This window comes from Lepisma saccharinum, chromosome 19 (genome assembly GCF_977018435.1).
Source record: "Lepisma saccharinum chromosome 19, izLepSacc3.1, whole genome shotgun sequence".
Taxonomy (NCBI): Eukaryota; Metazoa; Arthropoda; class Insecta; order Zygentoma; family Lepismatidae; genus Lepisma; species Lepisma saccharinum.
The window spans coordinates 5,413,693-5,440,668 of record NC_139247.1 but is presented as its reverse complement, the minus strand read 5'-3'; the positions used below and the strand labels follow the sequence as shown (position 1 = coordinate 5,440,668).

At 36.7% G+C, this 26,976-nt stretch overlaps 1 protein-coding gene across 1 annotated transcript; it reads left to right on the top strand.

Annotated features, from left to right (window-relative positions):
- Positions 1-3,547: 3,547 nt before the first annotated feature.
- Positions 3,548-26,617, top strand: LOC146002761 (uncharacterized). The gene is made up of 3 exons (XM_083140696.1): positions 3,548-3,682; positions 11,119-11,240; positions 25,022-26,617. Exons 1-3 carry the CDS (start codon positions 3,548-3,550, stop codon positions 26,550-26,552), a joined length of 1,788 nt encoding a protein of 595 aa, XP_082996822.1. The 3' UTR covers positions 26,553-26,617.
- The last annotated feature ends 359 nt before the right edge of the window (positions 26,618-26,976 follow it).

Sequence of the window (26,976 nt, the reverse complement as noted above, 5' to 3'; positions counted from 1 at the left end):
GTATTGACCATCAAGGAGAATACTTCGAAAAACAATAAAGCAGTTTTCAATGCCAAATTCCTGTTTTTACATTGCTAGGCTCAAAATATAAATAGTGACCGTCGTATGTCATATAAACCTTTGCCATATTGTCTACAACGCCACCAAACTCGTAGTGGACATAAACAAAAGAACACACAGTAGGGATATGTCATTTTTTCACTGATAATATTTTCATTTTTCTTTACGGATATGAGTTTTGTCATATCCCTATTCTTTTAATACTTCAGCATATGAAAAGTAGGTGGCAGCAGTATACAGCCATACTTGTATCTCAAAATTCGAGGTCGGTTGGGATCTGCTGTTATTATTCTGAGCACCTCACATGTATTGTTAATTTATTTCAAACATAAACATTTTTCCATCCTTTTTTTAGGCAACAAATCCACTTGACTCATCAGATATTGTGTGCATCCAATGTTTAGCCGAGATTGATATATTTCTCGATTTCCTCCAAAACTGTGTTGATGCTGATATGACGATGAAAGACAAGACCTCAGCAAAGAGGGTGAAACTCAATGAAAGGAATAGAGAACAGGTAAATAATTTAAGTTAATACAGCCATTAGAGAAGATTGACTGTGTCTGGCAAAAAGCCGAAACATTTTTACATTAAGAGCACCATAATTTTATGTACCATATGTTAGGATGGTTTGGAAAATTGTGGAGATTCAAGCATTTAGCATGAAGTTTGAAACGATGATTGATATATGTTTACAGCTAGTCCAGTTCTAGATTCTTACCCTGTAAAATATTGTGTTAAAAATTGGTGAAGGGTTATTTTAGATATCCCTGATAAATGAGCAGCTTTGGAGTAAAACTTGATAACCCACACTCCGTTCAAAATTGAGTTAACATTCCTTCAGTAGCTGGCCAGAAACACACTGGAACATCTAGGTAACCCATAAGCCACATGGAAACCTGCATTTTTCTCGGTTGCATAATTTTATGGATTATCAAGTTTTACTCCCGAGCTGCTGAAATACAATTTGAATTCCCCAAAAAAACTCATGTTTGACTATCAATATTTAAATCTCTTATTGATGAGCTTAGTTGCAAAACCTCAGGCAATGACATAATCGTAACTGACAGAATGTACCAACCATTTCTTTAGACCCTATAGCTGCATTAAGATTTGGCACCCACAGGAGATGTAGAAATTTCAGCAAAAAAGACAGGTTCGATCAGGACTCAAACCCGGGTCTCTGGCATACTGTGCCATTGCTCTACCACAGAGTTACTGAGCCAGCTCTAGCTTTGCTCAACGATTTCATGCAGGTAAGAGCGACAGCAAAAAATCCGACAAAACCAGAGCTCAGTGGTTCAGCAATGGCTTGGTGTTCTACTAAGCTGGGTTTGAGTCCTGCTCGAACCTACATTTTTCGCTGAAATTTCTACGTATGGCTGCAATAGATAGGAAAACCAGAGGACTTCTGAAAAAATCTGCATTGGTGTAAGAATGTGTTACCCTGACCCCATGTCAGGGCAACAGTATTTTTTTCTTATTGAAATATTTGATTAATATGTTAATCAATTAGGTAATTGAGTGTGTAAAAATAAGTGTGTGAGATTAGTGTAAATCTATTTATTATGCATTTTAGGTTCGTATATTCTATGTAGCACTCTGTTCTTTCTTCGTATCTCGAACGTTCAAGGAAAGGTGGGTGTTTTAGCTGTTAAAGATTAAAAATTTTGAAGGAAGGGCTGTTGGCGACAGACGCCAACCAAACGTATATAAACTCCCAGATGAGAGTGGGGGAGGTCTGCTGTTGGAACTGTGACTTGGAAGGGAGAGGCTGTTTCGCTTCGGTCAGCTCGGATCAGAGGACAGATCTCCCGCAACGGATGCTGTAAGAGATTGGATTGCCAGGCAAGCTAGTTCCTTGGTGTCCCATTTACAGGTGAAAAGGTAGTTTGTTCTGGATGTTATTTGGAAGCAATTAAGGTGCGCATGGCAGCCTAGTGCCTTGTCACCGTGGAGTGTTGAGAAATGTACACGTCGGGCAACCTTGTGCCTGTTAAGACGTTTCTTGGAGTATCGCGAGTCTACCTTGTGACAAGCGTACTCCCGATGAAATTCATGAAAATGTAAAGCATCCAGGTATAAACAATAGAGATTTCCAACATCAAAATTAGGGTTTTGGCCTGATAATTAGAAAAATGAACGTTCGGATACGGCTTGTGTACATATTTAAGTTTACATTAATTAAACTTTAGAAAATGTCCAAAATTTCTGTTTTTAATTTCACAGTTGCTGGACAAGGTAATTTATCCCTCTGATCAAAAAGGTTTCTCAAAGGTTATCCGTTGTCTCTTGGTATTTGTTGTTAATTTTATAATTTTGTTGACATGTTGCAACCCATGTGCATTGTCGTACAAAGATAGATACCCGTAGACAAATGAGAGCCGAGTACGGAGTGCACCCTCCTCGAGTGTGGAGGTAAAGTGTGGGGGCCAGGCAAGTAACAAATGCAAACACAGATCAACAATTAACACCAATGGAAATAGTACCACTGTGATGGTATGGACAAAGCCACTCAACCATGAGCATCATTGGATGTTCAATGTACACATTTTTAACTGCACAGCTCCAATCTCAGGTGGGCAACTGTGACCACCACTTCAAGAACTCTGCAGAATCTGAACATCAGAACATCTTGCAGGGACCCTCTAGTCAGCAAACTACTTGTCAAAACTGGTCACAGCTGGGTTACCCAATATCAGACTTCGCAACTTGGTGGCTTATGGAGTAACAGATGACCAGAGGTTGAAGTAGGCTGAATAATTTAAAATTTTACCTATTTTCATAGTGAAAATGTGTACCAAAATTACATCATTCAATTTTAGCATTTGTGTGCCTTCCTAATGGCGCAGTGGTACCATCGTAATCAAGGGATCCCGGGTTCTATACCCGGTGGAGGCACATAGTGGTTCAGATCCCACTTTAAAACTCTAGGTCCAGTCCCGATTAGCCTTACTGTGCATAAAGTGGACTTAAAACAACAAATCAATCAATCAATTTTAGCATTTGCAATTTTTACATGAAACAGATAAACTTGAAATTGACATACCTTCATGAAATATTTCTCTGAATCCAAAACAAACAAATGTTTTAATTTTGGTTTTTAAAACTGAAGATATTCTCTTTCAGAAGATTCAGATTAAATGTAACTTATGTCATAGATTAATGATCACGCAGATGCTACAATACCAGGTTACAATGCATGTATGGTCAGAATTGACCAGGGCAACAAAACTTCATGGAGAACTTTGAACATGAAGCACTCCTTACAGTACCACAGAAATCTGCTGTCTTTTACAGTTATGTGGATGATACCTTTGACATCTGGTTACTTGGTGAAGCTTTCCTAATGGCATTCATGGACCACCTGAACAACCCACCATCAAATTCGTTAAGGCGACAGAGTCCAACTGAACAGCCCCAAGCTGAACCTCACCCTTCAATAAAGGATAGTTAAATTGAATTGAACCTCACATTCCTGGACATCATGAAATGCAAGGTAGATGGAACAAGAGGACACAGCATGTCTGGCCAACTGGTGCACAAACATCTATACCTCAGTGTCAAGGGCTATGACAATCCAGTGCAGCAATCAACACCACCATCTACATTATGCCACAGGGTGATTTGCATCATTGATACAGAGCATTTTTAAGATAAAGTAAGGCCTCCCCAATGGCACAGTGGTAGCGTCATCACGTTGTAATCAAGGGGTCCCGGTTTCGATACATGGTGGAGGCACATAGTGGTTCGGATCTCACTTTGAACTGTAGGTCCAGTCCCAATCAGCCTTACTGTGCATAAAGTGGACTTAAAACACCAAATCAAGTCAAGCCAGATAAAGTAGGCTGTCTGAACTCAGTTTTCAGGTGCAATGGATGCTCAGTTATCACCATCAATGTTACACTAGAGAGAGTGGTGCACAACAGGAACAAGAAAAATAATAATAATAAAAAAAACTGGACACTTTGAGACAACCCAGACATTTCAGGATACCTGGACACTCCAAGGAACACAGGCACATCAGACCTAGAGGAGAATATAGTCTTTACTCCATACACTGGAATATTATCTAGAATCATCAGCCACATTCTTTCCAAGCATCTCAAGACTGGTAACAAATTGCCACTGTAAACCAGAAGCTGACTATTAAGCCCAAAGGATAATCTGGGAACGGAAGTGCATGGATAACCATAACATGTGCACTTTTGGTAAGGCTTACATTCGACAAACTAGGAAGACAATCAATGTTGCAATGAACATGCCAGCTGCATCAAGAATTTTCATAGCATTATGGAGCTGCAATAAGTAGCAACCAATGTCAGTTCTAATTTTATAATACAGGGAAAAAGGGGTGACCTTCACAGGAGACACTCAAAAGTCAACCACACTTCCACATAGTACACCTCAGTTACTGTGTTGTTGCTGTCTTGTGTTTTGTTTTTATTTATACTCAGCAGGGGTGCCCACAGACTGCGCCATTGAGATTTTTGGGGTGATTTTTCCCTTCAAATAATATAAAATTCAACATTTATATATTTTTCCAAAATACATGTAAAACTTTTACACCTTAAATGCACCATATTTAATCCATTAGATGAAAAATAGAAAGTGTTTATGAGTATTGTTGAAGATTGATTGATTGATTGATTTAGTTTATTTTACTTCGCGTTTTGTGCCTCTTGGCTAATTTGCGAAGATGGGGATGAGTGATGAAATGATGAAATTGATGAATGGACATTCACAAACAACCAAGCCCGACCGGGATTTGAACCTGGGACCCTTGGCATCGCAGTGCAATGTGCTAACCACTCGGCCACAGGGTCGGGCAGTATTGTCGAAGAAAGGGGGGATATATAAATCCAACTCTTACATATTAGGCCTTAATTGACATGTGCATTGTGAATTAAATGGGGGGGGTCAGTATCCAACTCTAGGTCTTAGATTATGGTGGGTATTTTAGTTAGAGGGGGGATTGAGCATTAAAATGAGGGGGGTATCAATTCTTGTGTATTACTATTGTCTTAGACTGTCGGAAATTCTGGTGTGGATATTGAGAATTAATTTTTGGAGGAGGCAATATCCACTCTCTAATATCAACAGTAAGTCTAAAATTGTCATGAAACTTTTGGTGGTATGATTGAGTATTAAATTTAAAGGGGGAGATAGAAAGATCTTGATAAAGTGTTAAATCTTAGATTGTCAAGGGATTTCTTTAGTGGAGAGAGAGTTCGAACATTAAATTTTGATACAATATGGTATCCACATGTTTCCAACACCCCGAACGTGCCAAAAGAGAAGCTGGAAAAGACTAAATATCTCGGGATCCTAAGAAAGTATTGACACCCCATTAAATTAATATTCTTGAAAGCTTGCAAATAAATGGATGTAAAAATTATCTTGGCTCGCTTCGTTCGCAATGATGTGTTGTGAGAATACATGTTTGCACTATACTGAGGTGAATGTTTTGTTTTATACTATAGCTGCATTACAAGTATAAACAATATTCTCGATATTCATTAATAGCATCACTTCTTAGAATATAATGTTTTGTATACTGCTTAATTTGGTGCATCATTTGGAACAAAAATCTATCGAATCTGCATTTTTAACTTCTTGTCACAGGAAAGTTTTACTTGATAAAATCCACATAATTGTTGTTATGGGTTACTAAATTATTATATTTACCCCAAGAAAATGAGGGGGGGGAGTTCTTTGAAAGAAGAACCGTATTATATTATTGTAAGTTGTGTAACAATTTGTGTTAATACTGAAAATTTGAATTTTATAAACCCACTCACAAACACTATTTATATGCATATTTACGTAATTTCATTTACTACATTTAACCAATCAATGTGCTATAGAGGAGCCCAAGTTAAGAGTTCAGTATGGGCTGTTATGGGCTTTTACTTTTGAGATCCCCACCCCTATTCTGTCAGAAACAAAAGTGGTTAACATGCGAAGAGAAAATAATAAATATGCAAAAAGGAGAAGAAATGTAAGGTTTTGATGGTCTATACCTTCTTTTACAATTCAGAACATTCAAAGAATGCGCTTTCCTTTCTTATGTTAACCGGGATTTGGGGAGTGAAAAATAACAGCCTTCCGCCTGTTGCCACTCGCTGCAAACACGTGTTGGGAAGAGGGAAGGGAGCGGGGAATGGCCAGGCAAAAGTTCGTGAATAGGCTTCCATCTTAGGGCCAGGTCAAGAAATTTATTATTTGTGCGTGCGCTTTCTCTTTTTTGGGGGAATTTTTCTCTGAAAACAGGCATATTGTATGCATTGGCGGATCTACGGGAAGACCCCCAGTTCACTTGCTCTTCCCAAAGGATGACTAACTATTATAAAAAGTATCGATAGCATCATATTAAAAGAATATAAAATGATCGAACAGTTCTTTTCCAGATAGTAAAGTTTGATGCAAATGCATAAATAGGAAATAGATTTATGAGATACCTAAGTAAATTTAATCCTGAACTTGTTTGCAAGACAATAACGTTAACTGATGGACACAAAGTGAGAGCATTTTAGATTGAATATTTCCAATGTCTGTCTCTTTCTTTCTGTATTCATTGTTCACACAAATACAACAGAACTTCATCTACTTCACACCTCTAGTAATTGATTAATTGAGTTTTAAATCCACTTTTCTGCACAGATATGTTAATTGGGACTGGACCTACGGTTTTATGTGAGATATGAACCACTATGTGCCTCCACTGGGTATGGAAACCTAATGCTTTAATTAAAATGCAACGACCGGGGGTGATTTGCTTTAGTGTATGCCGGTATTATAAACACTGTTCCGTTTCAAATGAGACAGTGCACCGAAAAATGTGAAAGAAGCCTCCCCGATGGCGCAGTGGTAACGTCGTCGCCTTGTAATCAAGGGGTCCCGGGTTTGATACCCATTGGAGACACATAGTGGTTCAGATCCCACTTTAAACTGTAGGTCCAGTCCCGATTTGCCTTTTTGTGCATAGAGCAAAGAAAATCACTGCCGACGCATGTGATAAAATAGAGAGCAAGACGTATGGAAAGTGTATTCAGGAACAGTTATTTTCAAATGTTCCTCCACGGACCGTCATTATTCTGGACCAACAGCTGCAAGAATGAACAGCTTCCCACCAAGTCATGCATTCTTTGTATGTTCCTGGTCAAAGCAAACTATTGTAGGTGGCAGCACCCCTGTTGTGACCCCACGCTTTTGATGAGCAATTGTTCTCCCATTTAAATATATGGGGAAGTTAATTCTGAATGTGCTGCTATTACATTAAATTGCAAGTTTAATTTCATCTTAACATCGGAAATTATGTCGGAACATCAGTGCTGTGAAACTAAGAATTTTAGTAAGACGATCGTCAATAACAGAAAAGATATCGGAACTAAAAAAAGCCTTAAAATTTGCACAGCACTTGTTTACGTCACTTTGAATTTTCACAATTTAAGTGCTTTATTCTTTTGAATCTGGTAAATAATAATACATATTAATTCCTCGCGACTGCACTTTTTTTTTATAGCTAGTTGTTATTAATACCCGACTCATTTTTTTACGTGATATCATACTATTCCTCATGGCTAGTAAATATGGTTCTCTACTTTATACATACACATTTATCGAGAAGAATAGTTATTACAAAAAATATGTTACATTCTGATTCATATCTCGCAACCTCTAGGGCTTTCTTATTTACAGGAATTATAATTTTAAAAGGACGAAAATACAAGTTGGAAATGTCTGCTTAATACAAGGAAAACATATGTTAATATTAAGTTATCGGATAGGGCATAGTGTATAATAATAAATATTATGCGCTTATCTGCTTAATACATTTTCTCTTTGTAATTTGGGTAGTTTCTCAGATTCCTACTCCCGCCGTTGAATTACACATACTCGCAAGTCGCAACAAGAGGAAACATAAAAGCGTAGTGCAAAAATCTATTTTTTTAAATTATAGACCCATGGCAGCTGGGATCGACCAAAATAACGTCAAGTTTAGTGCTCTTTGTGCATAAATATACTATATTTAGCCCGTCTGAGCTACCCCATCGTTGCGCTTAAATACATTAATTCTTAGGTTCAGGAGAACGTAATTTTCAGAAACTTATGTCTTGCTACATAATCCTAAAAGTTTGCTAAACAATTTTTGTCATCGATTTACACGAGAAATTCTTACCTTCGTTGAAAATAACGTTTGAATAGCCATCCTATCACGCTCCAATGTAAAGCTTAGGGCAACCAGATGACGAACGTAATTAATTAGGGACACAACAGGGCTGGCGCTTCTAGTGGAAAAGTTTGGCAGTGAACAGCCCCTTTGACCACTAACTTTTGTTGCGGCTTGTACTACAGCAGACGCTCGATGCACGCTGGAGCTTTCTTGTACTGCGCACCATTTGGCAACACTGTTGCCATAAGCCCCATACTGAACTCTTAAGTTGGGCTCACAAATAGCTTTAAGTTTTTTCGGGAAACGAATAATTAAAAAATATGAACAGTTTAACATGGTATTTCATTCAAATAGACATCAATTGTTACATATTAATCCAAACTATTTTCTGGGGATTATGTTGAATGATTTAGGAATAGTCTTTAGCGATGGACACCCCTGTTTATGGAGGAGGGGCATATCAAGTATAGTGTTCATTAAAGCTACATAAAAGTTACTTTTGGTAGACACACATTCATAATTAAATATTTGGTGGGGTTTACGATATGATTTGGGGGGGACGCATAACATGATCTTGGGTCTTGGGGGGGATGTGCACCCCTGATACTGAGTGCCCCCTCTACATCTGCAGCTGTTAACCTGGTCAAGGAGATTTGGTCCTTAGAAATACTGTAGCTTTAGTTGTTAATACTTAGGTAGTCTTTGACTGTTAGTTACACTGATGAATTTAGGAAGTCCTGCACCATGGCCATGCTCTCTAAAGGTGCAAGCTTTGGGCTTCAGCTATGGGATGCACCCACGTCCGAGTCTCCTGGGATGTGTGACAACTTGTCCTGAGATTTTGGCTTGTGTATGGGACTGGTGTCAACCCACCATCAGGAGGAAATTAAGAAATTATGTATGAATAGCATAATTGGTCTCAGCAAACCTACACAATGTATGGGGGTTTGTTGTGGTGACCACATGTCACGCTGTAACTGGTCGGCAGTAGAAGGTAGGCTGTTATACCACAGGTTATTATTATTAATTGATTTAGAAAGATGTTAACAGACATTTCTTTTTCTCAAATTAACCTTCAGTCTTCCATTCTGATTTAGTTAAAGGGCTTATTCCCATATTGTGTGACAGGCCCAAATAGCCTATGTGCTGATGTGCCAATAATTTTAAAATCATGAATAAATCGCTGTGTCATACACAGGGTGTTCCGGGAGGAAGCGGCAATGCTTTGGGAACTGGATTCTAAGCAAAAAGTTCATATGAATGTGGGTCTGATTTTGAACGATAACTGAGATATGAACAGAAATAAAAATGATGTAGGAAAACGTAAACAAAAACAGTAACAAGTAAAACATGGCAATGTAATGGTAATTGTGTAAGTAAATAAGAGAAAGGACATGCTGATACTAATCTTGATTGCATGAATTTGTGGTGTAGCAGTAATTAGTACACGATAATTAAGTAATGAAGCAAGCAATAAAAGTAGAAAAATGAAATGTTATCACCTGCTGGTCAGTACTCACATGAACGAATGTAAGGAGGGAAAATGCCACAGAAATGATAGCAGGTCAGAGCAGATTCTCAAAAATAACACCACCAACATCAATGCACTTCTGAGCACATCGGAGGACATCTTGTGTTACATTACAAAGTTCCTGATGATGTTCCCGGATTAACGCAGCAGCATTCATAATGCGAATGTGCAGTTCATCCCTTGCATTCACCCTTTCCCGGTAAACCTCCTGCTTCATCCACCCCATAAACAGAAATCAAGAGGGGTTAGGTTGGGAGAATGAGGTGGCCACGGAACCAGACCACTACCATGATGACAACCAATCCATCAATTAGGGTAGGTGGAATTCAGATGTTAAATGATCAACCGACTGGATTGAGCAGGTGCTCCGTCATGCTGCAAGATGAGGTTCCGCCTTGTGCGCAAAGGGACATCGTATAACTGGTCCGTCAAATCATTTTGTAACAGATGAAGGTACCACTTTGCATTCATGCATTCATGAACAGATTGTCTTGTTTCACGTTCGGAAGTCACTTTAGCACTGGGAAGTGTTCCACGCTCTCTCAATGCACAACTGTATTAGTAAACACTACCTTATTTGGTGTCCTTCGTAATGGAAAATGCCTCCTGTATTCTTCAACAGCCGTGTGCGCACTTCCATTACAAAACCCGTACACAACCACCATGTCCGCATACTCCTCATTCATGTATGTAGGTGCCATTTGACGGTAACTGTCTGTGAACTGCTACGGAAACAACTCAAATAACAGCATCTCACAAATGTGCACATGTTCCAAGTACACTCTCACAGCACTGCAGGTAACACACTTCGATGAGTAACTGTCACATGTGCTGCCACCTGTTGGCAATCTTGTGAAATTGTCAGGCAACGTTATGGTTTACTAGGGGGCTGTGGTAGCTTGGTCGGTATGACGTTCCACTACCAATCCAAGGGTCGCGGGTTCGACTCCCAACCGGGGAAACCCGGAATTGTTCTAATGGTGGAAGAGGCTCCGGTGCCTATCCAGCGTCGAATAACATGAGTACTTACTTACACAATTACCATTACATTGCCATGTTTTACTTGTCACTGTTTTTGTTTGTTTTCCTACAAAAAAAGGTAAAGTGCTCCCCTGTGCTTAGCACCACTCCATGTAGGCATATAGGGGGTGTGGGGGTAACGCCCCATGTTTTCCTACATCATTTTTATTTTTGTTCATATCTCCGTTATCGTTCAAAATCGGACCCATGTTCATATGAACTTATTTGCTTAGAATCACCCATACTACCAGTTCCCAAAGTATTGCCACTTCCTCCTGGAACATCCTGTATATAGTGTGTGTGATTTATTTACTTTTATTTTGTTTTCCAGGTCAGTGTGGTGAGTGAAACTTCAAATGATGATAGTGGCTCTGATCAGTCTGAAGAAAATGGCTCTGCACTTGCTGATCTTAACCCCAACCTTGAAACTAACTCCCAAGAAGAAACATCAAGGTATGTAACAGATTCCACATATGTTATGAGTAGGGCACACATTTGTAGGTAACAAAATATGTTGTCATCTGTTCAATTGTGAGTACTATTACCAGTCTTCCTTCTTTGAAATATCATGGAATCATAAAATCCACATATTGGAATCATTAAAAAGTAAAAATTCAGTTTCTTTGTGGCAAATGTGTAACAATATTAAAAAATCTTTAATAATCATAAAACATTTCATGGAATTTTCAAGTGCTTCCAGGGAAATATCTAAATAAAGTATTTTGTATTATATGAAATAAAATTTGGTGTTTCTTCTGTAATTACCTTGTTTTTAGAATTCCAAAATGTAATATCAACTTGATTCAAATTCAGAAAAAAGTATGTTTACATAAACTATCTGTGCCCTGTTCATGAAACTTTTTTGAGATATTTGCTAATTTTTATCAGCTGTTTCTGTGTAAACATAATGCACAGAGATGCCCCAAAAAATTAAACACATTTTCATTATCTGCTTGTAAATTTAATTGCTCAAAATGTTGGAAGAACTGTCACAACAGTGCTCACAATTAATATTCTGAATTAAGTGAATTACTGCAATAGTAGTGTAAACTTAGGTGTCAACTATCATGACTCCATACACTGGTTCAGTGTGTTTGTGTAGTTTCACCAATGTAACTGGTTTTCTCCGGCATACCATCCAGTAGGGTGCCCTGTCAGTAAAAATTGAGAGCTGTTAAATCAGTATGCCTGGGAAATTTTCTCTGTGCCACCATTTTTTGACTGTTGTTCTGTTTGCAGTGTGCAGGAGGAATTAAAGCCATCCTTGTGAAAAGATTGTTTCATGCTGTACTCATTTATGCACCCTTGTTGTATCCATTGATAATTTTGTTTATTTAAATGTATGTATATTTTCAAATGGGGATGTTCAAGAGAGTAACAAAAAAAAATTAGACAATGGTGCTTTTGTTTTCAAGGTACAGAAATACTTGCATGGAACTAGTTTCTCTGAGTGGAAGGATACCAAATAATACAACACATCATTGGGGTTCCTATTTCTTCACTTAAGAGTCAAACAAATATTTTTCAACACAACACCTACAATATAACATATCATAACATGTGGCACAACAACCCTTGAGGGCCAAGGCCTATCTACCGACTGCCAGCCTTACTCCCGCATGCCTCGGCAGAGGTGGGCAATCATAAAACAAATTACAGAGGGATGTGTGGTCAGCATGATGAACCCGTCGTTGTAGGTGTTCTGTGACCAGGTTATGCTACTCATTTGTATCTCCCAAATTTGCTCACAATGGTGGGTGGCCCATACACTGGCTGAAATCTCAGGAGAAAAGTATAAAATAAATATACACAATATTTTACAGAATGATCACCTTACAGAAACTGTGTTATCATATTTCACTATGCATTAACCCTGAAATGCATACTGGGAGATCTGGGTGTAGGGTGCAATGCCAAGAGTGTTTTCGATGGGAAATTTTAATTCCTCAAGTTTTCAAAAATAAAACTTCTTACCTTGGAAACTATGAATGCTACAGTTACAAATAGTATCTTGTTTTGTTCAGTATGAGTTAGGCTATAGGCCTATGCTTGAAGAGAAAATCATTATCAAGTAGAAAAAGATGAAAATTTTTACAAAAATTTGAATTTTGTGGGACCCTGCATGGCCAATGCCTGGATGTGAGGGTTCAAAATGGTGTGTGCATATTGCCTGTTCAATCCTCATGGCAAAAATTGTGCACTTGTTGTTGATACTTTCTCAGAAAAAAGTAAACATTTTCCCATGTGAAGGAAAAAAATCAGCTTCACAAAAATACATTTCTAATGTACCTTTACCCCTACCATGTGAGGACAGGGTCTTCTGAATCTCTATCTAAGGGAGCTTCCAGACCATTCTTCATTTAGATACACATTTTAGAGCTTATCTCATTACAATATATTTAAACTTATATAGTTTTAAAGCTTATAAATTAGGCTTCAAATTTTATTCCAAATAATTTCATGTCATTTAATTTATTCAAAAGTTACAAGGCAAAAACAACAAAAGTACTATAAAAAATAAACTTTTAAAAAATTATTTTTTTAATAATGGCAAAACCACTAACATTAGCAAAAAAAATAGAGAGAACCTTTTTGTAGCGATAATGATGATCTTCATACCAATGTTCTGGGCTCTTAAACCATCCTGCATGTATCCACATCAAGCATTCAACCATAACCATTGTGGTGTCAAACATGAAGGGAGGGGGAGGGTGTATGCCCACTTTGTGACCACTATGTGTGTGTTTATATATGTATACCACCATACTTCGACTCAACTCCCCTATTTTCATCTATGCATAATGATACACCTGGCCATGTTTTTCATGTCTATGAAGTTGCAAATTTCAAACACATTTTGCTTTTTTTATAATACTGCAAAAGTCAAACATTCATAGTTGCACAAATATGAAGCCATTCTTTCTTAATATTCCGACAAGAATAAATTGAAAGATTAAAATGAAATTCTATGTTGAATAGCACAATCTATAATGCAAAATAACAATGAACTCTTTTCGTTCTGAGGATTTTATGAATGTGGTGACATGAAAAGTTGCCTAGAGCATCACATGCTGGCACACTTGGCAGAGCTCTTGTAATGTTAAAATTATTATGAAGAGCTTGTTTTCAGAAGTTTAATGACAATTGATGGATGTAACTTCTTTGGTGTACAGAAGTTTGAAAAGATCCAAATTTATGTTTTTCACACTTTGTTTATATGCTAGTGTAGGTCTAATGGTAAATAAATGTACTTTTTTGTTTTGAAAAATGCAGAATTTTTCAGATGCACATGCATCACAAATGTTGGGAATTTTATAAAGTTACTACAGTTAATACAGTCAGATATGATCTTTAACCTTTAGACACTGGGACACACTTGTGCTGGGAGGTGTCCAAGCATGCTGTTTTGAATGTTCACTGGTGGACAAAAATATTCACAGAAGGCAAACTATTTACTGTAGACAGTTGTGGTTGGTTGATTTTTCCTCGAAGTGCTGCATTCTTATAGATAAGGACATGTTTGTACCCTGTTTACAGAAAACACAATTAGATGAAGAAAATTTAAATTTTACAGGAGAATTCCTCTGGCTTCCATAATAAACAGAAGCGAATATAAATAATCTATATCATAGTGCTGTTAGCATCTTAGAACCTTGTTGTGTTGATAATTGTTAAATTGTTTATCCAAAAATTGTGTTAAAGAATACAATTCAATTATATAATAATAAAAATGCATGATGGATGCCAATAAGTGCCCTACTCGATCAGTATAGTTGGTAATCATTGTTTCATTGTAGGTACTTTGTTTAGATGTACATGTTCTATTCTCACAAATTGTTTTCGTTACTCTCCACTAAATCAGGGTCTAAATGGGTAGACGGTAGTTTAAAAAATAATTTTTTTTCCAGAAAATTTAATTTCTTTATTCAGGAAAAAAAATCCTTCTGGTTTGCACGAATAAATAACTCAGAGAATTTTCTGTATGTGCAAAAATTGAGAACCAAAGTAATTTGAAACAGCTTTAGTAGAGGAACGTTTTGGCCACCATGCAGTGCCTGTTTCAGCACACCAAAGATGGCATAATCACATGGGAACATGTCCAGACTATAAGGTGAGTGCTGGACTGTTTCCCACCCAAATCTGTGTAATACGTCCCAGACAACATTGGCTGTATGTGGATGTGCATTATCATGCAACACCACCTCCCTGGATGACATCAAACCGATCTCCTGGATTTGATGGGCTGATGCATGCATGTCAAAGTTTCTGCATACCACATGCCAGTAACGGTTGCACCTTTCTCACAAAGTTTGATAAGCAGGGGCCACTTCCGTCAAAGAACAATGTGAGGGACATGTGAGCGTGGGAACTCTGCATAGCCTTCGATTTCTTGGGTGGTGGTGAGTGGGGGAGCTTTCACTGCTGACTTCGCTGCTTGGTTTGTGGTTCATACAGATGTCATGCAAAACTAAATATGACCAAGGTCAGCATATTTAGTTTTCATAATCATGGAGACAAGGCTTAATGGAGTTATAAGATGACATGCAGATTCATCCCCTGTGACATTTTGACAGGAAATCACTGCCTTCCTGTTTGTATCGGAGGAGCATCTCTAGTGCCATTCCCATGTGAAACAGCTTTTGTTCCATGGTCAGATTGTGGGGAACCCACTGTGCACACACCTTTGGATACTGGAGGCAGTGTTACATGATGTTAAACACTGTGCCATGACTTAACCCTGTAGTCTGTGTAACATGCTCCACTTACACCATTGATCCTGTTGAATGATGTCATTCACACATTGAATGAGGTCATCATTTGCGCCAGTGGCAGATGGTCCAGCTCATGGATCATCCTGCAGTGACATTCTTCATTCAAAACACCTCGGACTCCATTCCTTAACCCGTGACTGAGATGAAAAATGTCCTGCATACCCTGCCGTCATTCGATGGTGAACGTCTTGTGTACTAGCACATTCTGCCACCAGGAAACCCACGACTGCTCACTCCTTTTCCATACTTGTTTCCATGAAGTGCTGGATGGCAAATCCCTGCACGTCTGCACTCACACAGCTTCCAACCCACAAGCCTGCGATGTGACTACTATCTACCAGGCAACAACGGATGATGATGAATGGTTACAACATTAAATTGAACTAACCCTCTGGCATTCTTATGGCTGCAGCAACACAAGCCATCCATCTGTCCCTACCCTGGGCAAGATCAATCCAATATTTTCCATCCTATATGGATTTCCTTTAGGTCCATCTCAATGTTATCCCTCGATCTTCATCTTGGGCTTTCTACTCGTCTCTTACCATCAGGTTTTCCAACAAGAATCCTGTAAACTCTTCTTTCCACCCCTATATGTGCCACATGGCTTGGCCATCTAAGTCTTCTTGATTTAATTATTCTAATATTATCTGAACATGAATACAAATTATGCAGTTCTAAACTGCTGTTTATGCAGTTCTCCACTCCCCAGTCTCCTCATCCCAAATATTTTTCTAAGTATTTTATTCTCAAATGCTCTTAATTTATGTTTCTCTTTTAATGTTTAATGTAAGAGACCAAGTTTCACATCCATATAGTACTGTAGGCAAAATTATTGTTTTGCAAATTTTAACTTTTAATTTCTTAGATATTAAAGGAGAAGAGAAAAGTAACGTGAATTTTCTGAATTAAGTCTGCTTTTTGTTTCCTCTTTAATATCAATTTTATTTGTTGGTATCACTCCCAAGTATTGAAATTTGGAATCTGATTCAAACAAGTTATCAATAATTAAATTTTCATTCTTACCTAACACTTGATTTCAGCATGTATGCATATATTTAGTTTTTCATTGCTAACTTCCTTAGCTGCTTTTAAAAATATTTTAGTATTATTCTTAATTGTATTTGTATCTTCCCCAAGTAAGTCTACAGGGTGGCTCAATAAGTCCCTTAACACCCCCAGTACAATGCCACTGTAGCACGCAATGTGGAAATGGTGATGACCAATCGTTGCTAGGCCAAGGGGGCACCACATTGACGCCACACGGTCGGCAGCCATCTTGATGTCCACCATCTTGAATTCAACTTCAGAATTTTAAATGGGAAAGGGGTGATATGATATATCAAATGAGGCTAGAATTTCACAAGAAATGCAATGGTGAAGGTTTTTCGACGTATCTTCAACCAGTAAAAAGTTATGACTGAATCCTTGTACCAGTTTGCTCCTTTTCGAGGTGTCAGAAATTAACATTCAAATGTCTTTAGCACGTCAGTAATGCATCGAGATCAAAGTGACGTCTAGGGAGAGAAGTTTGCATGCCATTTCACACAATTTTAATCGGATACATCCTCGCACAGCTGCGAATTAGGAATAGTTGTCTCAAACAATTACAGTGTTGAACAATTACAGCTACTTCCGTTGAATGAAAAGTCCTCCACAGTGACAATGCTAATGTTTATGTTCAAGGTGAAGTTAACAAACAGAATGTGCGGCACTTGTCATCTGACTTTGGACAGAAACTGTCTCATAACCTTCCTATAGTGTTCTGGTGTTCCACCCTACTGAAAAAGAAACTGTAAAAAGTACCTTCTTCCATAGGCAAGGATGATAAAAAATGTTCATTTAACAAATCCAAGTAGCCCTAAGCATTTAAGGATCCGTCGATGGAAAATGGACTAACTAATCATGTTCTACACAGCATGTCACACCATTAACTTACCAGCACTAACCATTCGAATGTGATCTGTCCAAAATGGGTTTTCAGATAAAAAGTGTTGAATATTCTGTTCATGAAAATTAGCCTCGTCACTGTGAAGGACTTTTCATTCAATGGAAGCATCACACTGTAATTGTTCGAGACAGCCATTAGTAATGCACAGCACTTCGTGGATGAATCTGATTAAAATCACGTGCAATGGCATGCAAACTTCTCTCCTTAGATGCCACTTTGATCTCGATGCATTACTGACACGCTAAAGACATTTTAATGTTAATTTCGGACACCTCGAAAAGGAGCAAATTGGTAGAAGAATTCAGTCATAACTTTTTACTGGTTGAAGATACATCGAAAAACTCTTCACCATTGCTTTTCTTGTGAAATTCTAGCCTCATTTAATATATCATATCACCCCCTTCCCATTTAAAATTCTGAAGTTGAATTCAAGATGGCCACCGACCATGCAGTTCCCCCTTGGCCTGGCAACGATTAGTCATCACCATTTCCACCTTACAAGCTGCAGTGGCCTTGTACTGGGGGTGTTAAGGGACTTATTGAGCCAGCCTGTACACTTCGCAACATCTTATTTGACCGCCCCGAAAGAATTCTAAGTCCCAAAATCATAAACTTAGCAACATTGCACTTCAGCCCCCAGATGAGAGTAGCCAACTTTGAGTAGGTCCTTCCCCTAGATGAAAAACGCTGCGGTGATAGGTTTTCAATTTAACACTTTCATGAACTTAGAAACTATAAACCGCTATTATAATACACAATCAAACAGAAATAATAAATTGGAAAAAGAACCTTGAAGGATATTTACGATTCTGCTTGCTCGACTTGAAATTTGGGGGGTTTGAAACACCGAATAGAGTTTTTCTCCACCTGGAGGAAATTGCCATCAAGTTTGTGCAGAAAGAAGCAAATTTGTGAGGAGTTTATGTCACATTTTATTTACAATACCTTGCATAATATCGAACAGTTCTCAAAAACATATATTTTAGACGACTTGTCGAGAAAATGTGCTTGAAACACAGGAAGGTGGGGTCTTCATAAATGTCAACATGTTTTTAAGGTATAACGTCATTAAGTTAACATAGAGCAGTTGGTTAGACGCTGCTATCCTCATTTTTCATCAAGCGTGAAAGGTTGCTGGTTCAAATCCCACATTCTCCTCTTCCTTTTTTTTGGTTTGCTGAACAGATACCGTTGATATTAGAATATTTAAAAAATGAATCCGATGCACACTTGAGGGACATCCTTTCTGCGCATGTTTCCCCTTAGAAGTTGGAGATTTCCAGGATTTAAAGTTAAAACTTTTCTTTTTAGTTATTGTTCATATGTTGTGTTAACACACACATCATGATTAATTCACAAATCACATATATGTATTCAGGATGCAAAATGTAATGTTATTTAAGTTATGTATTGTTTGTTCTTCACTGACACCTAAAATATTGATTATTTGATTTCGATATACTAAAAAAGAGATATACAGTTATGTTAAGTAGTGATGTAGTGCAGTACTGTAACGAAGGAGAGCGTTTAATGAGTTCAAATTGCTAAGATTGGTTATTTTATGTCCGTTCCTTCGTAATGACTGTTGTCAATCCCCTCACCATCATCTTACCATGTGTCTAAAACTAATAGTAAATCGCTAATTAACATAAATAAGTTGTTATTGCAAATAAGGCCGATTCGATGATGATGATGATGATAATAATAATAATAATAATAATAATAATAAGTAATAAATATTTATATAGTGAGTGACAAACAAAAAATTCAAAACCTCATAATGATCGTTAATTCCTCACTGCTTTGTATCTAAAATGTTTGTCTTCTTTGAACAGAAAGTACGAGTATCAGATATAAGAAACTTTCAGCACTAACTTTGCAATATTCGAAACCACCATTACAGACTTAGTTCTATGTAACTTGATTCTGCACATTTCACGTGGCATGTGACTTCCTCCTATCATCGAAATAACTTTCTCTTACTATTTCCTTTCCTCTCCTGAAATACAGAGACCAATGTTAACTTCTTAGCACGGTGGATAAACTTTACACCCAACGATATAAAAAATCCTGCCTAGGTGGAGAATCGAACCTATGACCTTCCTCGTAAGAATCAAGTATGCTACCTCTTCTCCAGGTAGCTCATGTTAAAATTTGTTACCAGTTTGAAGAAACCAATTCACACATAATGTCATATCTATAATATCCTCATGGCAATTTTCATGAGGAAACGAATTCAGATAAAATCGAGAAACGCTGAAAGGGAAAAATGATGAACATGTCTATTGGCGTTTTGTCATATTTTGTAAATTGTGTAAAAATTCCGTATTTTGAACAAGCAATCGTTTAGTTACGAAGTATTTTGTTGTTTGTTTAAAGTAGGAACAGGAGAGCGAAAAGGAGTAATTTGAACCAGATCCCGTTTCAGCTTTTTTCCAAAGACTGTATGAAAAGAGAGAGGAAGGTATGAAATATAAAATATGTGGGAAATTAAGACAATGGAAACCTTGAAAGATAATACTAAGGAACTTCAAACTATGAAAAACATATTTTCGTGGTGGAAAACTCCAAGTCATTTTCGAAATATGAACTTGATGTTTTTTATTATGAAGTGGAGATATGGGACGATACGATCCCTCAGCAAGAAAATTTTAAATAAGCTACCTCCAACTTTTTCAGTGGTCATAATTACTAATTAGGGTCCGGAAGTTGTTGAAAAATCATTTTTTTTTTACCCTTAAAAACAATGCTAAACCTGATATTATGTCCGTTTCCTTTCAGTTAGAGCCGGAAAACACTTTCTATTTTACATTTTTTCTTTGCATTTTTCGGCCTTTTTTGGCTTTTAGTTTATTTGTCAGTATTTTTAACAGTTTTTGCTGCATTTTTACTTTTTTTTTAGGTTTATTTTTCTCCTCCCCTGTTGTTTCGTGCATTTTAAATACATTTACTAGTAAAACTTACATATTTACATTTCTTGACATGGTCCTTTTGGCAAATTCACCATGAATCGAAAATACGGTCAATGAAAAAGCATAATATTATTCTTAACTGAAATGTTTGGCAATGGATTAAAATACTTTGTGTGAAGATCTACTTTGAGGTTCTTTTTCTGGACACTATTATCACTTTAATCTGTAGTTTTAAAGTAAAATTAGTCACAATATTAAATGCAATTACACTCTGGTATACGCGAAGCAGAACTGTATTTTCGGATGCTGGCCGACTACAGTATCATAGAAGGCCCACTCTGAAAGGAGATGAATTGGTTGATTTGGTGTTTTAAGTCTACTTTATGCATAGTAAGGCTAATCGGGACTGGACCTACAGTTTAAAGTGGGATCCGAACCGAGTGCATAAAATAACGTGAACCGTTATTTGTCAATGTATCAAATTCATAAATTAATTTGTTTAATATGGAATAAAGAGATAATTCCTGAACAGTGGAAAGAATCTCTTACTGTACTTGTGTTTAAAAAAAGTGATAAAACAAACTGCAATAATTTTTCTTTCCTGAACATTATGTAAAATATTATCTAGCATTCTTTTAACAAGACTAACTCCATTAAAATTATAGATGATTATCAAAGTGAATTTAAACATAACAGATCAGATATAGATCAAATTTTTCACATCAGACAGAGACTGGAGAAAAAGTTGGAATATAATCAAAATGTCCATCAGGTATTCATCAATTTAAAAAAAAAGCACACAATTCAGTTGAGAGAGATAAAGTATATAATATATTAGTTAAGTTTGAAATACCTAAGAAGCTTCTTAATATGATAAAAGTTTGCAATAATGAAACAGAAAGTAAAATTCGTTTGAGTATTAATATGTCTGATAAATTTACAATTCATGATGGGTTAGAACAAGGGGACGCATTTTCTCCATTGCTCTATAATTTAGCTTTAGAATATGCTGTTAGAAAGGTAAAAGAAACTAATGAAGAACTAACATGAAATGGTCTGACTCAGTTGTTAGCATTTGCAGATGATGTACACTTCGCAACATCTTATTTGACCACCCTGAAAAATTTCAAAGTCCGGAATTCGTAAATTTGGCAGCATAGTGCTTCAGAGCCAACTAAGAGTAGCCAACTTTGCAACATTTCTTCTTCCTGAATGAAAACGCTTGTGATTTTTTTTTTCACTCTTTCACATTCCATAAAGTAAAGATACCCTAAAGCAGTAATAAAATATATGAGTAGACAAAAAAATGTTAAGTAGAAATACGAATGTTGAAAATATTTCAAGATTCTTCGTTCTGAATTTGAAAATAGGAAAATGTATGTGCATTGTGAAACACTGAACAGGTTCTCATCCACCGGAAAGAATTGCGGTCACACTTGAATGCAAGAAGGCAAATTTATGATGATTTTATGCGAAATGTTTAGTAAAGATACCTTGCACAACACCAAACGATTCTGCAAAGTGTGTGTTTTTCTTGGTTCTTGGCGAAAAATGGTTCGGAACTCCGGTACAATGTTGCTTCAACTGAGATTAACGTGCTTTACTGAACTTACTGTTAGCCATCTCCTGGAGTAGTTGGTTAGGTGACAGCACTTCCGTTTTTTTTTTTACTGTTTTCGTCAAGATCGAAACATCGTAGGTTCAAATCTCACCCTTTCCTTATTATTTTTTCCTTTTTATTTACCAAGTACGAAGTGTGCTAATAACGTAATAGAATATTATATGATATTACTGTAAATATTTATGCGATGCATGCTCAGTGGCAGCAATTGGGTTTCAAAACTGATGGGGCAAGGTGGGGGGGGGGAGGGGGGCAGGACAGTTTCATTTCCTTGGTAGATAATGTTTAGCATAGTGCTGGGTCATCTGCCTATCCACACTCCATAATCATCGCCACTGTGCATGCCTCAAGTAATGCTTCTACTAATGTTTTTAATCTTTCATTGATTGGCTGGATTTTAGGAAATACTTTTCCTTTCAATCAGCTGTTATAAGTTAACACATATTAAGAACTTACATGTCAACTTTCTGCATCCGGAAATGCTGGACATAAATCGCATAAATATCAACGAAAATATCCAAGAAACGTAAATAAGTATTCTCGTCCAAAGCCGTTTACTTCCCGAAAAAGATTTTGCAAAGAAGTAGGTTTGAACCCGTGACCTTGCATTCCATAAGCAAACAATCACCCTACACAACACGGTTCACGGTCAATGGCGTTAAAAATAAACGACAGTATTGCTTACTTTTGCAAGAGACTCAAAAAGACAAAGTCCATTACATGGAAATACAGATAATCTATATTATAAATATCTTTATATCGCAGGTTATAAATATCTGTGTAATTTATTTCATTAGCATCTGAATAATTCTAATATCCAGATAACTAACTGGCATATATGAATATATTCTGGCTAATAGCCATTTCTTTTATCTGCATCACTATTTTGTGGAGAATCATGCCTCATTTGTTACACCACCAGGAAAAAATGCCCCATTTGCGCCACCCCTGGAACAAATCCTATGGATATTGATGGCATAACAGACAGCAAAATATCGATAATTACTGTGTAAAAAACAACTTACAGTGCAAAAACGAGCAATCCATTTTCTACTAATCTGACAAAGCAATAGTGCCAGCAATCAATAGTTCAGTACATAGGATCACACCGGCAAAAAACTATTGTTACAAGAACGATAATGTTTCTGAAATTACAATTATTTTCATCATAATGTTTGTTCGCAAAATTTAAAATTACAATATGGTTACAACACTCGGGTTTGCACACCAGTTTCCTCAATATATTTTATCATATTGTAAAAGATCGTACGAGTTATTGACTTTCCTGCAGAAATGACAATATTCTTTTGTTAAAATACACAGTTTTCAAATTTATGTATTTTTCCTATGTTTGCGTCCCTTTTCTATAACTTTTTCTAATCATGGCAATGAGGATGCATTGTTTATTTAGTTATGCTCTTATCTATGGCCGTTTTCTGCCACTTTTGGCTAATTGTGAGAATGAGGAAGAATGATGAATGATGAGCAGAGTGGGGAATGTAGGAGCAGGAGGATCCCAACCTCCCAACTAGGTGTCTTTCGTAGTATTTGTTTTGAGTCCACTTTATGCAGAGATCAGCTGATCGAGACTGATACGAACCACCATGTGCCCTCCACCGGGTATTGAACCTGGGCCCTTTGAATACAATGTGACAATTACAATTTCCACTGTGTTTTCGGGGAAGCATTTCCAACATAAAAACTTACGTAAAGCATTGCTCCACCAGTTTTTCATTTATACCATTAGAAGCATCACCTAACTATCCTCAAGGATCGAGCAAATATCCGCCATCCCCCAAATAACATTCTGTTTAAGTTAAGAAGATTAAGTTGATAAATACATTTTTATCTTATTCCCATTTTGCGCAACACATTATAGTTTATTTTGATACATGTGATATTCTTCCAATTAATTTTGAAAAGAAGTCTGTCACATAAATATTTTTGATATGACAATAAGAACAACACGGATTTGTGTAAGACCTAGTTTTTTTAATTGATATGCCACTTACAAAGGTACTTTATTCTCAAACACTTTAGTAAAAATATGTAACGGAAGTAACACTGCTATAACAATTATAGAATGAAGGGAATCATGGTAATAAATAACAGAATCTATTTTTCAGTACGTACAACTATCATACTAGGGCTTCTTTTGAATAGCCATATTGCTGTTTTAAGTTTTTAATACAGAACTAGCGCAAAAGTAGCTGTAGTTGTAGCGAAGCTACTTATAAAATGTAGCATTCTAATCACTGGTTATTATTTAGCCTTTTAATGCCATTTTTAATTCCAGTCAAGTTAGGTTCTCGTGTGTGTACTTCATTTACTTCCAATTTATCTCCTACATGAACATTTAAAAGGTCATTAAAGTAGTTCTTCCATCTTTTTAAAATATCACTTGGATCAGCTACAAATGCAGTTTTTTTAAAAAAAATATTTTACCAAGTTTACTGTTGGTTGCCACCCCTTTCTAAATTCATTTACATCTTTATATAATTCTCTGATATTTTTAATTTTGCTGTTTGCTTCAATTCTCCTAATATTGCTTTTCAAGTAATCTCTTTTTTTACTTCTAAAAGTGTGATTAACTTCTAGCTTTATTCTAATTGCCTAAATTTGTATCATTAGAGTTACTTAACCACTTTTTCTTGGTTTATGGTATCCTATACTTTCTTTAGCTGCTGATTCTATTGCATTGCATATGTGATCTCAGCTCTCATTTACATCTATTATATTTACATCATCATTTACATCCTGCAAAATGTCGAATCTATTTGACAGTATAATTAGGCAATTTTTCTTAATTCTTTCATTCACGTGTATGAGTATGTGTGTATAAATTCTAAATAGATAATCTGTGCTGCTGCTGCTCAATATTACGCCTTTTTTGTAAGGTCCAATACACAGTGATGGTTAGTAATGTTCTATGTAGCTTTGGACAACAACATTTTCTTACTGTTTATTTTTCATTGCAGAGGCTTAGAAGGATCATTGCACATGGAGAAATATACATCCACAATTACTGACCTTCAATGTGGTACCAGTGATGAGTCAGACACTTGCAGAATTTGTAATAAAGCATTATCTACCGAAGATTCTTGGAAAAGACACAGATGCATTCAGAAAGACATATACAAGAACAAGTTCCTGAATGAAAGTTCTTTGAATACATCAACATGTTCTTCACAGTCTGAAAGGTCATTTCGACAAAATTATAAACACCCTGATTACTTGCGGAGACATGTTGGTGACAAAATTTTCTGCTGTGATACATGTCAGATATCATTTCCTAGGAACGACTCTACGGAATATCATTCTTGTACAGCAAAGTTGCATGATTGTAAAATTTGTGGTAAAAAATTTAAAGAAAAAAGTGAACTAACAAATCATTCAACCCTTCACATGATGGAAAACCCTTTTCAGTGTGAAACATGTAAAAAACCTTTTAAACTGAAATATTTACTAACAAGACATATGCGAAGTCATACAGATGAAAAACCATTCCACTGTGACATGTGTGAAAAGTCTTACAAGAAAAAATCAAGCCTCACGGAGCATTATCGTCGTCATACAGGTGAAAGACCATTTCAGTGTGACATATGTAACAAGTCATTCTATATGAAATTTGACCTAATGCTCCATTTGCGGTGTCATACAGGTGAAAAACCATTCCAGTGTGGTATATGTAAAAGATCTTTCAGGCAGACACACCACCTTAACTTCCATATGCTATGTCATAGAGATGAAAAATTATTCCAGTGTGGTGTATGTAAAATGTTATTCAAGCATAAATCATATCTTAACACCCACATGGTGTGTCACACAGGTGGAAAACCATTTCAATGTGACATATGTAAGAAATATTTCAAGTGGAAAGGACAACTTAAGGAACATGTGCTGCTGTGTCATGTCAGTGAAAGTACATACCAATGTGACAAATGTGATAAGTCTTTTAAGCGTAAATCATACCTTAACATTCACATAGTGCATCACACAGGTGAAAAACGATTTCAGTGTGACACATGTCCAAAGACCTTCAAGCAGAAATATAACCTCACAATCCATCTGCGACATCATACGGATGAAAAACCATTTAAGTGTGATATATGTAACAAGACTTTCATGGATAAATCTACCATTAAAATGCACATTCAGTATCATTCAGATGAGAAACCATTCCAGTGTGACAAATGTAAGAAAACTTTCAAGGTGAAATCAGACCTTACAAAACATCTGCAGATCCATATGGATGATAAACCACACCAGTGCAACATATGTAAAAAGTCTTTCATAATGAGATATCATCTTAAAGTCCATATGCGGAGTCACACAGGTGAAAAACCATTTCAGTGCCATATATGTGAAAATTCTTTCAAGAAACGATCAAACCTTAACATGCACATGCTGCGTCATACAGGTGAAAAACCATTCCAGTGTGACACATGTAAAAAGTCTTTCAGGCATAAGCCACAACTAAACAGCCACATGTTGTGTCATTCAGCTTAAACACTATTCCATGTGTAAAAAAGCTTTCAAGCTCAAATCACAACTAACACAGTATGTATTGTGTTAAAAATCCTGGCATAAAAACTGTTAGAAAAGGGTTAGCTTAACTTTAAAAGGGAGTGAAAATGTGATAGCTTGGAGACAGAATTCCTAGCACTAGATGAAAGGATAAGCTAGGTGTCATTGTTTTACTTATATAGTCCACAAAGGTTAACTTAGCTTGTAAAAGGGGATGAAAATGCATTTATTTCCATGGGGTAGCTTGGAAATAGTGTGCTTAGAAATTATGTTAAAGGACATGCCAGCTGTCATCATCTCACCTACTGTCAGGGAGGGACCATGACTTCAATTTCTTATTTATTTTTAATTTTTTAGGTAATAGGTATCTTGATAGTTACCATGTCTTCATACCAAAATTTAGGTC